Source organism: Carassius auratus, chromosome 39, assembly GCF_003368295.1.
Source record: "Carassius auratus strain Wakin chromosome 39, ASM336829v1, whole genome shotgun sequence".
Taxonomy (NCBI): domain Eukaryota; kingdom Metazoa; phylum Chordata; class Actinopteri; order Cypriniformes; family Cyprinidae; genus Carassius; species Carassius auratus.
The window spans coordinates 9913368-9927378 of NC_039281.1; the positions used below are offsets into that span (position 1 = coordinate 9913368).

Genomic DNA, 14011 nt, shown 5'->3' on the forward strand with positions numbered 1-14011 from the left:
ATTTTAAGTAAATGCAGGTTTTTAAAAACATTTCTTTCTGAATAGAAGTGTCATCCATATTTATTAGCAGTATTGACTCCTGAAATTACTACAAAGTATTTGCATGATGGAATAATTGTTAATGTGTACAGTTAATGATAGCCAGCATCTATGTGGTATGTTACCTGAGATTGAGAAAGAAAGATAATGTAGCTTTAACACATGAGAAGTATTGAGAGGGATGCCATGAGGGACATGAGTCTAGTCTCAAGAGAGAAAGCAAACAGGTTACATTCTACATTTATCCTTGACCATGTGACTTAAACCAAATCTGAGATATTCAAACTGACCATTCAGCAGACAACAGGTGCCCCCACTGTACAAGAGGGGTGACAATTAGTAGGTCTCAGCCAGCATCTCATAGCATTCTTGCTTTTTCTTTTTTTCTTCATCTTACGTTCTGAACTTTCTTGAATTTTAATTGAGCACATTCTTAAGTGGTATTATTAAAAAAGTTAAATAGTAATTCTTACCATTGAAAATTGTGTTGCAACTCTTGCTTCCACAGGTGCAGTAGGCTGGGGCCGGGGCAGGGGCATGGGATGAGGCTGGGGGTCAGGCTGACTCTGCTCCATGGCCTTCTTTGCTGTTTCAGCATCATGAGGTTCTTCCACCACCCTTTGTGCTGGTCCAGTAGAGGCTTAAGACGAAAAAAAAAAAAAAAAAAAAAAAAACCCTTAATACATAATTCAGAAAGAAACCTTTTCAGTAAATATACTAATGATACTAATAAAAAACATGCATTTCAGCACACCTCCAAGCAAGGTTTTTTGGCCACGAGACAGCATCTGACATTTCTCTATCTGTAAGCATTATAACAAATATAATGCACAATACAAGTGAGTCCCTTAAGAGAGCATAAAATACTTCATTAAATTCATATATTTATTCATTCATTCATTCATTTCTAGGACACAAGTCCCATTTATCTTATATATAATGTTACAACTGGTATCTCTATTTAGAGGAGAAAGATACAAGACAGGAACATTTCTTAAAATACCTGCAACATTACATAAATGTCTATAAACAATTATTACACACTCTGGTTTGCCCTGTTGAAAGCCATAACATAACACAACCATCACATTACATCGTTCAAATGAATGGGACCAGGTAAATGTTTGTTCTGAAGCCTGATGTGTTGTTCTCTTATGCAAATACACTAAACCAAGATACTAATAATGTTCGATTACGATTATTTTTTATTTTTATACATCTATAATGCAAAGGTAACAAACACTCACCCATTGACAAATCTCGTACCACTTTTTATGTCGAACTACGCGACAATGACCCTTGTCATAGGTCACAAACTTGAGTAATTAACCTTTTTTACCTCTGACACGCCCCCTGAGGATGATGTCATTCTTTCGTACACCTTCGGCACGGTTCGGCAACTTGATTGACACCTGACTAGAAGCGCTGACCCCTCCACCTAGCGGTGAGACGCGGAAACGTGCCGTCGAAATCCCCCTGCTCTCTGATTGGTCAAATGTCACGAATGTCAAGATAATGTTATAAATTGCGCTTTTTGATTGGCTGGAAATGTTAAGGCGCTTCGACGCGATTGGTCCAAATGTCATAGCGCTTCGATGCGATTGGCTGCGCAGTTCGACATTGCTCAACATTTCTGAAATTATGTCGGACTATCCTTCGTCAGCTAGCGCTCTAAGGCTCCAGTCTCTTCGGGGGCGTGGGTTCGAATCCCACCGCTGCCAACTCTTTTTCAACCAGTCTGATAAGAACGCTATCGGATCCTAAACATACCGATGCCTAAGTGATGCGGTAAAGCTTCGAAACCTCAATCATTTGTATCGAAACTGGATCGGAACGCGCATCAGACTGCCAGAGTCACGCGGTGTCCGTAAACGTGGCTTCACGTCACGATGATCTCTGCAAAACAGTGTCTGGTATTTTTACCTTATGTCGGATCAGCTTGTAGGCATTTTATGAGACATTTGTGGACAAATGTTGGAATGAGTTTGTAAAAGCAGTATTAGTATTGTATTGTTTTTGTCTGTGTTGAGACAGTTTTGACCAGCAGGTGTCACCATATGGCGTGTGAAGCAATTGTTCGTTTCTCCCCTTTTACCAACCGTGAAGTTTCGAAACCTTTGAGAGTCACTTTGAGAGTCACCATTGATTCGCATCGCGTATCTACATGATTTCAGTAAATGAGCCGGCGTTGGGTCATAATTGCTTGGAATAGTTCGCCATTAGCAGTGCATATATGATTTTGACCTGATCTCTGATCAGTTTTATTTGTATTTCACATCTGGGGGCTGATTAAAACACACAAACAAACCCTGCCATTCATACAGACACCTCATATTTAATAGTATCTGTTGATTGCCTTTACTAGATTACACCCTCAGTAATTTGCAATCTGTTTGTAAAAAGTGTTTTATACATGTTTCTGTTGCACTTACGCAGTTTTGACCGGCAGGCGTCACCAGCGTGAGGCGTTTAGAGTGCTTCGAAACTAGGAATCATTTTGCGAATCAATTGGTTCAGTTGATTCAATGTTTCGAAAAGCTTCGCTTCCCCATAGACATCCGTTGCAGCGTGTCCTTTAGATGGCGCTGAATTTCCGCGCGTTTCCTCTTCTTCTTCACCTGTTTCTTGTGCGTTGTATAAACTTCCGGCGGGAGCTTCACTTCTGTAGCGCGCAGCGGCGGTTCGGTTCGTTTCGAAGGTTCCGCTGGCTCGAGTTCAGCCGGTTTCGACCCTGCGATGTCGGCGCTTCACCCCGGAGACCCGCAGCTGGTGTCGATGATCGTCAATCACCTGAAGACCGAGGGTCTGTTCGATCAGTTCCGCAGAGACTGTCTCGCGGACGTGGACACAAAGGCAAAACACGCTCACATTTACCTCACAACAACACCAAAGTACCATGATTTTAACACTGTGTAAACTTGGCGATCTCTGCAGTAGCGTAAATAACCGCGGTGTTTCCGTCTTCTACATCACAGATAGAACTATTAATGTATTTATTTATAATCGATTAGCGAGTGTGAGGATGTCTTGATAAACCGCTTGTTTTTTAAATTCGCGCTGATTTATATTCAAACCTAACGGTCAGTTTATCATCATCATCATCACAATGTAATGTTTTACTATGACATTAAACTCTGCTGCTTGTAAATCAGTGAGATCTTTCTGACAGCAGAGTGGAGACTTATGTAAATATGAGTCTGTGCTCTATATCTCCAGTGATGTGTGTCAGTGAGATGAGATGTAAATGATCCGCACATATAACACAGAGATTGAGAGCTGAAGAAATAAAGGCCGGTATGATACAGTAGAGGTAATGTGATTGTTTTCTTCCTCTCAGCCGGCGTATTTGCACTTACGACAGCGAGTGGATAACTTCGTGTCCAATCACCTGGCAAACCACACATGGAGCCCACAGCTGAACAAGAACCAGCTGAGAAACAGCATCCGACAGCTGGTCCTGCAGTACGTGTCCTGTCCGTCTGTCTGTCTGTCTGTCCGTCTGTGTGTGTGTCCTGAGCTTCACCGTGTGTGTGTGTGTGCGGCAGGTCAGGGATGCTGGAGCAGGGAGTGGACCGGATCGTGGCTCAGGTCGTCGATCCGAAGGTCCATCACTCCTTTCGGCCGCAGGTGGAGCGCGTCGTCCGGAAGTTTCTGTCTCCAAACAGCCACGTGGAGGAGGATGAGCTTCCTCCTGTAGCTCCGCCCCTTCCTGCAGAAATCCAGGAAGCTGAACTTCTGACCGTGGAACCTGGAAGTGATGCTGGTGAGCTTCTCACATCTGAAGAACCCGCTGTCAGATCCTCCAGAACGTGAGTCATGTTTCCTTCTGTTTGCTCTGACAGCTGGATGCTCTGGCGCTGATGATGTCCAGATCCCGGAGACCAGCGGCACTGACCCGAGCCTCGAGCACAGAGACGAGGAGATGGACATCAGCCTCCCCGAGGAGACGGAGGAGCAGCCGGAGGAACCACAGCCTGGGAAACAGGAAGAGGAAGAGGAGGAGACGGAGGAGGTGAAGGACGAGGGAGACGCCGGGAACGGCAGTAAATCCTCAGGGAAGATCCGAGAGGAGAACCGCACAGACACAGACTCCCAGAAACCCTCCAGCGTCAAACAGAAGACCAGAGAGAGACTCCGAGAAGGTACAGCAGACAGAAGAATCCTCTTCATCACTTCACTGAAATAATGAAATAAGAGTTTGAGTCAGAAGTGACTAATAATTAAAGTGAAAGTGTTGATTCTAGAGCGTCTGTGTGTGTGTGTGTGTGTGTGTTAGAGTACTCTCTGGAGGACTCTGATCTGGACGGTCTCAGTGACATCACGGTGAGTTCGGTCCACACCAGCGATCTGTCCTCGTTCGAGGGAGACAGCGATGAGAACGAGCCTCTGTCGGAGTCCACCGAGGAGGGAGAGATCAGCTCGGGGGGTGAGAAGCGCATCACGTGATCAGTGTGTGTGTGTGTGTGTGTGTGTGTGTGTGTCACTGCAGCGCTCCGACACCTGTGTGTGTGTGTGTGTGTGTAGGTGAGGGGGGGCGGGAGACGCCGGCCGGGGACGACTCGGAGAAGAAGCCTCGTGGTGTGAGACAGGGATACGTACACAAGCCCTTCCTGTACTCACGCTACTACAGCGACTCTGATGACGAGGTGACGGTGGAGCAGCGCAGACGCTCGGTGGTGAGAGCACGCCGTGACCTTTGACACGCTACAAACTGTGATGATGGACCTCTTTCACTAAACCCCAGTGGAGCTATGGGGGCTGTGTCACTTGGAAAAGTGCTCTGATGTCAATTTCTGTATAAAGCACTTTAAAAACCACGGTGTACCCTAATGCTACACAGTTTTATAAAAGTCAAATATAAACTGAACTTTGAACTTTAACTGCACACAAGGCAGTGTTTATAATAATAAAGCTGTAATAACTTTGTAATGATAATATCGTTTTTAATCCAATTAGATTTTTTTAATACAAACATTTAAATGGTGGCTATCATTAAAAACTGCATCGAGGATCTTAGGATTTAATCAGTATCGCTTCTTCAAAACCAACGGGAAATCAATATTTTCAAACGAGCCCCTTAAAATAGTTTATTGTGATGATGTTTCATTTTCACCTGGTGGTTGTTTTTGTTGAAATCTGATATAATTTAACTCTCCCTCCACAGGCCAAAGACAAAGAGGAGCGTCTTCTGAAGCGGCAGCTGAACCGCGAGCGGATGGAGGAGAAACGCAGACTGAGAGCAGCGCAGAACGAGGAACAGGGTACCAGCACTTGTGTGTGTGTGTGGGGATGATCTGGTCTCTGACGTGAGTTTCTCCTTACAGATCGCAAGAGACCCCGAGCTAAAGAGGCTCGAAAAGAGAAGAAGGTCCTGGAGAAGAAAGTGGCTCTGAGCAGACAGAGAAAGAGAGACTCCAGGTTAGTGGAGCAAACAGCCACTAGTTCCCTAAAGCTAGCAGTGTCCAGAACACTACATGTGATGCATCAATAGACCTGATGATAACACACTCCTCAATGACTGCTTCGTTTCAGAAAAGAGGACGACAGGAAGAAAAGTGACACCGAAAGTGATTCAGTCAGCAAAGATGTAAGTCTCTCTCTCTCTCTTCTATTCTCTTCTCTTCTCTCTCTCTCTCTCTCTCTCTCTCTCTCTCAGTAGTGAACACTTCTGTGTCTCTGCAGGTGAAGCCGGCGAGTCTGAAGTCAGTGCGACGGCCGTCTGATCTTGAGGAGCAGCGCAGGAAGAAGACCGACAGCGAGGAGAAACTCCCTGACAAAAACCGCGTTCACTCCTTCATCCTGGACCTGGAGCTGGGAACAGAAGAACGCCGCAAAAACACTCGGAAAGACCCGCTTTCCAAAGAAAAGGAGCGCAAGGAGAAAGAGCGCGGCGTCCCTGACGAACGACTCAAGCACAAACTCAAGACGGAGAGCAGGAAGAGCGGGGACACCCCGGCCGAAGAGAAAGATGGAGGGACTGCGAAAGGAGCAGCTGATGAGAAGAAGGGGTCAAAGGTCAAGCCAGACAGGAAGAGTTCTGTGTCTTCTCGAGAAGGAAAGACGAGTGTGTCTGAAGCGGTGGATGAAGCGAACCTGAAGAAAGGAAAGACTGCTGTGAACGAGAGAGAGAAACCGAAGGGCGACTCGAAGCTGCTCCGGCGTCTGGACTCCACCGGCTCCTCAGAGGAGAGGTCAGAGGTCGAGACGGGTTCAGAGGTCAGCCGGAAGAAAGACAAGCAGCCTAAAGAGATTCTCAAGAGGTCAAAGAGTCACCCAGAGGCTAAACCTGGAGAGAAGACCAAGGTGCGGACGGATCGGAAGGATTCGTCTGTGGACAAGACTCATCCGCAGAAATCCGGCTCGGAAACCGAGAGCGAGGTCAGAAAGGCAGAGACGGGTTCAAAGGTCAAATCCCTAACGGAGAAGCACAAGTCTAAACCCCAGAATCCCACTGCGGGCAAATCAGATAAAAAAACAGAAGCCAAGAGTAAACCAGGAACGGCAGAACAGAAGAAAGAGGAGAAACCGAAGCTCGTGAAGAAAACATCGGAGAAGAAGGTGGAGAAAGAGTCCGAGAGCAAGTCTGGAGAACCACTAGAACCCGGCGCCGTCTCCGGTTCCACACCTGTACCAGACGATCCGTACGCCGCTCTGAGTGACATCACTCCTGAACCTGAGGACGAGGACGCTGTGGTCAGAGAGCCCCGCCCACTGACTGCAGAAGCCGACGCCCTCTTGAGCCTGATGGGAGTCCACAGCTCCGCCTCAGAGCTCTCTGTCCGGAGGGAAGCGGAGGCCGATATGAAGATGAAGGAAGCGGCGCTTGCACTGCTCTCCATGGATCCAGACACCGCTTGCTCCTCCGATCTCATCACCGATTCTCCGGTCGCTATGGAGACGCTCCCTACAGGAAGTGGGTTACAGTCCTCCGGGATCGCTACAGCAGAGCCCATGGAGACGGAGGCTCTCGGGCTACAGGAAGTGACATCAGAGGTAAACGCAGGACCATCTCAGATTGTTGAACTGCACAGAACCGAACACTTTGCTGGTTTGGATTGCAGTGGCGTCTTGTTGGCGTGTAATAAAATACTCTCAGGATATCCTGTCAGCAATGAAGCTGCTTCTGATCAAGTAGATTTTTGATCTAGTGTTTCCTGTTAATGTTTTTTTTCTTTCAGGCTGGAGATGAGCAGACCGATGAAAGACTTCCAGCAGATGAGCCCACGCAGACTCCCACTGCAGACACAGCTGAAGTTACACAGATGACCACTGCAGACACAGCTGAGTCCACCCAGTCTCTCATTCCAGACGCAGACCAGTCCATGCTAACTCTTACTGCAGATGCTGCGGAGACGGTTCAGACCTTCACTGCAGACACAGCTGAATCCACGCTGACGGTCCGCACAGAAGCAGCCGAGCTGGCAGACACGCAGTCCATGCAAACAGACACAGCTGAGACCATGCAGACCTTCACTGCAGATGCTGCCGAGTCCATGAAGACTGGTCTTACAGATGCTGCAGAGACAGGACAGAGCCTCCCTGCAGACATAGCTGTGTCACCTGCTAACACCCTCGCTGAAGAAGCAGCGGGATCCACGCCAGAGGTTACAGCAGACACAGCTGAGCCTGCGCAGACGGACACTACAGATCCAGAGGAGCCTGCGCAGACATTCACTGAAGACACAAAAGAGACAGATCCAGAGGAGCCTGCGCAGACGGACACAGCAGACACAGAAGAGACCGACACAGCTGAGCCTGCGCAGACGATCTCCACAGATCCAGAGGAGCCTGTGCAGACACTCAATGCAGACGTGAAGCAGACAGACACAGCTGAGCCAGCACAGACCCTCACTTTAGACAATAAAAACACAGATCCAGAGGAGCCTGCACAGACGATCACTGCAGACAGTAAAGAGACCGACACAGCTGAGCCTGCGCAGACGATCTCCACAGATGCAGAGGAGCCTGCGCAGACACTTAATGCAGACAGTAAAGAGACAGACACAGCTGAGCCTGCGCAGATGATCTCCACAGATGCGGCTGAGCCTGAGATGGACTCTTCAGACCCAGGTTAGTGATGATGAAGAGTGTGTGTGTGTTTCTGATGGTGAGTGTGTGGAGCATGTCTCAGTGTAACCGTGTGTTTGATGCAGGCGCTGCATCGGTCTCAGACGAGCAGAAGCAGAAGTCATCAGACGACTCTGAGACGGTAACAGATCAGGATCACTTCATCAGCAGATCTTAAACCGGAATCATGTGCGTGTCACTAATGATGTTATCTGATCAGGTGGAGCAGACGGAGAGCGGCACGCAGTCAGGACGATCATCTGCTCAGAGGACAGGTGTGTGTGTGTGTGTCTAATAAACCTGCTGCTGTCTGTGTCAGAACCACAAAAGAGAACCAGGAAATCACTCGCTGCTTCTGAATGAATAACAGTGACATGTGCAGCACATCAGATGTCAGGTTTCCTGAATTAAATGCTGTTTTTCTGACTGCAGCTCATCAAACCAGCGCTGATGCTGAAAAAGAGCAAACGGCTTCTAAAGAGGTGAGTTTTCTTCTTTCTCTCTCCTTTTCTGGCATGTAAGGGAAAAAATCACGTTAAGTCATGACTTATGAGTCATAATTGTTTAACATTGGGCTTTTAAGTTAAAATTAGACATACTAAGTCATACCAAGTCATAATTATAAAATAAAGAAGTCAAAAGTATGACCGAGATAAAAGGTTAAAATTATATAAGAATAAAAAATCTAAATCATGATATTATTATATCTGTCATAATTTCAGTATGACAATTCTGACGTTTTCTCAACAAATATTTTCTCACATAATTTTGAATTAGTTTGTCATAATTACAAAATTGAAGTCATGAATTATACTTCATCTCAGTAGTGTGAGTTTTCATGTGGTGCACACATGGCTTGTGTGAACTGTCTGTTAATGTGTGTGTGTGTGTGTGTGTGTGTGTGTGTGTGTGTGACAGTGTGAGGGTGAAGAAGAGGAGAGATCGAGCAGGACTCCACGCAGAGGAAGATCCACCAGAGCGTCTGAAACACGTAAGAGTCTCGTCACACCTGCAGCGAGCCGTTCTGCTCTCACACTCCTGATCACGTGACCCTGTTTCTCTTCTTTCCCATAAGGCTCTGCTTCACAGCCCAAGGAGGCGGAGCCAGCTGTGGAGGAGGAGCCAAAAGAGGTGCATTTGTGTGTTCGGCTGATTCTCCAATTAGAGAAAAACATGATTTAAATATAAAATTCTTTACTAGGTTTTCAAGATTCATTGTTATATATTTAAACTTTCTCTTGTCTGTTGTATTAAGTCTCTTTCCTGATTTGAAGAATTGGAAAACTTGTTGTTCAGTCAGATTATTGAACTTTCACTCTGCAATCAGTTTATGCTTTTCTGAAAATTGAAAACATTCATTTATTATTTGACAATCATGTTTTATATTTTCAGCAGAGCCGCAGGAGTCGCCGCTCCGCAGCTCAGACCAGAGACACTCCTGCAGGTGACACACACACACACACACACACACACACTCACTCACTCTCACACGCGCTCACACTCTCTCTCTCTCTCACACCCTTTCACTCTCACTAACACTCTCACACACACAGAAACACTCACACACAAACTCACTCTCTCACTCACACTCTCTCTCTCTCTCTCTCACTCACACCCTTTCACTCTCTCACTAACACTCTCACACACACAGAAACCATCTCACTGTCTCACACACTCACTCACACACACAAACAATTACTCACTCTCTCACTCTCACACACAGGTTCACTCTCTCTCACACACACACACACACACACACACACACACACTCACTCTCTCTCACTCACAGACACTGAAACCATCTCACTCACACTCACTCTCTCACACACACACACTCTCACTCTCACACACACTCACTCACTTTCTCTCACTCTCACACACAGGCTCACTCACTCTCACACACACACACTCTCTCTCTCACACAGAAACACATACTCTCTCACACACACACTCAATTCAATTCAATTCAATTCATATTGCTTTATTGGCATGACATACAAAGGTACATATTGCCAAAGCATTGTACACTCACTCTCTCTCACTCACAGACACCGAAACCATCTCGCTCACTCGCGCGCACACACACTCTCACACACTCACTCACTCTCACACACAGGCTCACTCACTCTCACACACACACAGACACTCTCTCTCACTCACTCTCTCTCACTCTCACACACACACAGACTTTCTCTCTCACAAAGAAACACATACTCACTCTTTCTCACACTCTCTCTCTCTCTCTCTCTCTCTCTCTCACTCTCACACACAGGCTCACTCTCTCTCTCTCTCTCTCTCTCTCACACAGAAACACTCACTCTCTCACTCTCACACACACACAGACTTTCTCTCTCACACAGAAACACATACTCACTCTTTCTCACACACTCTCTCTCTCTCTCACTCACTCTCACACACAGGCTCACTCTCTCTCTCTCTCTCTCTCTCTCTCTCTCTCACACAGAAACACACACTCTCACACACACTCACTCTCTATCACTCACTCACTCACTCACACACTCACTCACTCTCTCTCTATCACTCTCACACACAGACACACTCACTCTCTCTCTCACACAGAAACACTCACACACACAGGCTCACTCACACACTCACTCACTCTCACACACAGACTCACTCTCTTCTCTACTAATGCCTTTATTTTAGGATTGAGATATTGTCAGAAGCAGAGAATAAAGTGGCAGCTGATCAACTTTATTGTTGGACAAGCAAAATTTGCAATATATGTTACAAGGAGAAACAGAATTGAAAACAGACCAAATCAAGATGCTGTAACTCTTTTTAAAGCTTTTTTAAGGGCTCGAGTGAATGTTGAATTTAAGTATTATCAACTAATGAATGATTTGGAGTCTTTTGAATTACAGTGGTGTTTTAGTAATATTATTTGTGTTGTAATTGATGGAGAATTAATTTTTGATATGTTGTTAATTTGAGCTTGGGGTATATGTTTTGATTTGTTTTGGTCGTTGTTTGGTAATGTTTTTTTTTAATATCTATGTATAATAAAGGTGTATGAAATCTCTCACTCTCACACACAGACACACTCACTCTCTCACACACTCACTCTCTCTCTCTCACTCTCACACACAGGCTCACTTTCTCTCAGGCTCACACACACTCACTCACTCTCACACACAGAAACACACACATTCTCACACACACTCTCTCTATCACTCACTCACTCTCTATCACTCTCACACACAGACACACTGACTCTCTCACACACACTCACTCTCTCACACACACTCACTCTCTCACACAGGCCCTCTCACTCTCACACACAGAAACACACTCACTCTCTCTCACACACACTCACACAGAAATACACACACACACTCACTCACTCTCTCACATAGACACACACACACACACACACATCTGTCTGTAGATCATCAGTTCACCTGTGTCTCTCTCTCTGTAGTGAGACCTGGACTGAAACGAAAGAGATCAGACGATCTTCCTGCTTCTGCTCCAGTAAGTCAATCAGCGAGTGTGTGTGTGTGTGTGAGATGAGTAGCTTTATAATGAGTGTTTCTGCAGGACTCGAGCGCAGAGGTGAAGGAGGAACCATGTCAATCTGTCAAACAGAGAAAAGATGAAGGTCAGTAGTGTTTATCAAGTGTCTGTCCACATTAATCATCACTGTATGGAGAAGAGCAGCATGATCCTTCTGCTAAACATCTTTTGTTTAAAGTCGTACAGCTTGATGCCTGAATAAAAGTTTGATTTCTCACAGCAAGTCCATCTGAAGAAGAGGAGATGATCAAAGCGAGTGATGAAGAGGAGGAGAGGAAGGATGAGGAAGACGTGACCGTGAGCATCAAACACTCCTGCCTCACTAACTGCTGAGATCTGATGTGCATGACTGACTGACGTGTGTGTGTGTGTGTGTGTGTGTGTGTGTGTGTGTGTGTGTTCAGGAGGAGCAGCAGCAGAAACCGTCCCGTCGTGGACGACCCTCCAAAACCTCCTCTGCCACAGATGACTCTGGTGTGTACATCCAATATTAGAATTCACATATTCATATAGTAAATATAAAATATTATTTTGGAAAATATTTAGTCTCTATTAAGTTACATGAGTATTATAGCCCTGTTATAGTACTCATTTTTGAAAACTATATCTATTTTTTATTTATTTAAATGATCGTTTTTGTTCTAGTAATTCCGCTACATGAATAGTTTGCTCTGGAGGATGTTCAGTCTGTTTCTCTGGTTCACAGACACCGGAGCATCAGAGAAGAGAGAGGGAGAGAGAGAACGAGAGGATGATGAAGAGGAGAGCAGAGGAAGAGCGACGACTCGTGCTGCGTCTCGTCTGGAGGCAGAGAAGTACGACAGACGTCTGACGCTCCGCTGCTCACCGATCCCTCGCTCCAGACTCATTCCTCTGCTCTGTGTTTCAGGAACAAACCCAGCAAACCGTCCACTCGAGCGCTCAGTAAACTCAGCGGGAGAGAGGAGAACTCCCCGAACACACGGTCAGTCCGAGAGAGAGCCTCAGTAGTGCTGCTTTCATTATTACATCTAATCTTTTACTCCTTACAGTACTGTTACTGTATCTTCTCTTCTTGCTCGTTATAGTACTGTATTAATTTAACTCATCTAAGGTGTTCAAACAGTAGTTTGCTTCATATTTAATGTAATTCAGTGAACGGTGTTCAGCTCCTGAATATAGATTTAAATTTGGAACTAGAAATGTCTGAACTTTGTGTCTGATCCAATATTGAGTCAAGAAAACCATGTTAGAAAACACTTACTGTCGACCTGTCAGGCTGGAAATGAGAGGTACCTGGTGCAGTGATCTTTATCAACAGCAGATCATGAACGTGTGTGTGTGTGTGTGTGTGTGTCTCAGGGCGGCGAGGGGACGCAAGCGTGACTCGAGTCCTGCTCTTCCTCGCACACGTGGAGCACAGAAATCTGACGAGCCGCCTTCAAAAAGAGCCAAACGATGACGAGTCTCCGTGTCACCTCCTCCAGTTCAGCGTTAGGTGTAGTTCAAAGGTCAGGGAGTGTTGGGAGACGAATCTGAATCAGAGCAGCTGAGAATCAACATGATTCAGTTCTGCAGACGAATCAAGAGACTGATGATGAAGAGCTGCTGCGTGTAAACTACTCCACTCAACAACAGTGTCGACTGAGAAACTGTGCTACTCCGCTCTGTGTGTGTGTGTGTGTGTGTCTGTGAGTGTCTGTCTGTGTGTGTGTGTGTGTGTGTGTGTGTGTGTGTCTGTGAGTGTCTGTCTGTCTGTGTGTGTGTCTGTGCGTGTGTGTGTCTGTGAGTGATGCTCATTCTGTGAATGTCATTATTTTTCCATTTTATATTTTTAACTTTTTATTATAAACCCTGAACCCTTATAAACTCTGATGTGTTTTTTATATTTTATGGTTCGGATATTAACTTCAGTGTTATAATAGATATAAATCAGCAGTAAATGAAATGTATTTAAAGTTTCTGGTGTTTGGTTCAACTGTTCTGGGTGCCAAAGATACGGTTTAATGTGTGTGTGTGTGTGTGTGAGAGGCTTTCAGAGAAGGGCTTGTGTTTCTGTGGTTCAGCTCAGAATAGATTATTCCGAGGCTCATGTATTATTGGAGGTTTTAATGGAGTGCAGCAGGAAACAGCTGTGTGTGTTTTAACAGAGACCTCCTCGTTTGTTCCAGCAGCAGCTGAACATGATCTCTTCAGATCTTCCCTTCAGTTATTTCCTTCATTTGCAGCTCATTTTTAATCTCGGCACTAACTAGTATTATTATTCTACCAGCTCTCCCTCAGACACAAAACCATGCAGAAGTGATCAGAATATGAACACAAAATACTTCACTTAACTGAAAATTGATCCCTAGAGCAAATATACTGGAAATAAATGAAATATTCTTCA

General features: G+C 45.6%; 1 protein-coding gene across 3 annotated transcripts; it reads left to right on the forward strand.

The window, feature by feature from the left end:
- The first annotated feature begins 1864 nt into the window (after positions 1-1864).
- bod1l1 (biorientation of chromosomes in cell division 1-like 1) lies at positions 1865-14011 on the forward strand. Of its 3 annotated transcripts, none has more exons than XM_026225701.1 (24): positions 1865-2892; positions 3377-3501; positions 3585-3802; positions 3882-4181; positions 4316-4465; positions 4564-4715; positions 5204-5300; positions 5364-5457; positions 5572-5626; positions 5722-7032; positions 7218-8109; positions 8193-8248; positions 8327-8381; positions 8539-8588; positions 9025-9097; positions 9182-9237; positions 9499-9550; positions 11549-11601; positions 11668-11728; positions 11864-11940; positions 12048-12117; positions 12350-12458; positions 12533-12607; positions 12985-14011. In XM_026225701.1, exons 1-24 carry the CDS (start codon positions 2776-2778, stop codon positions 13082-13084), a joined length of 4398 nt encoding a protein of 1465 aa, XP_026081486.1. In that variant the 5' UTR covers positions 1865-2775; the 3' UTR covers positions 13085-14011. The 3 variants fall into 3 exon arrangements, with proteins under 3 accessions (XP_026081486.1, XP_026081487.1, XP_026081489.1); XM_026225702.1 differs by having other exon boundaries at positions 9502-9550; XM_026225704.1 differs by having other exon boundaries at positions 8539-8568; positions 9023-9097.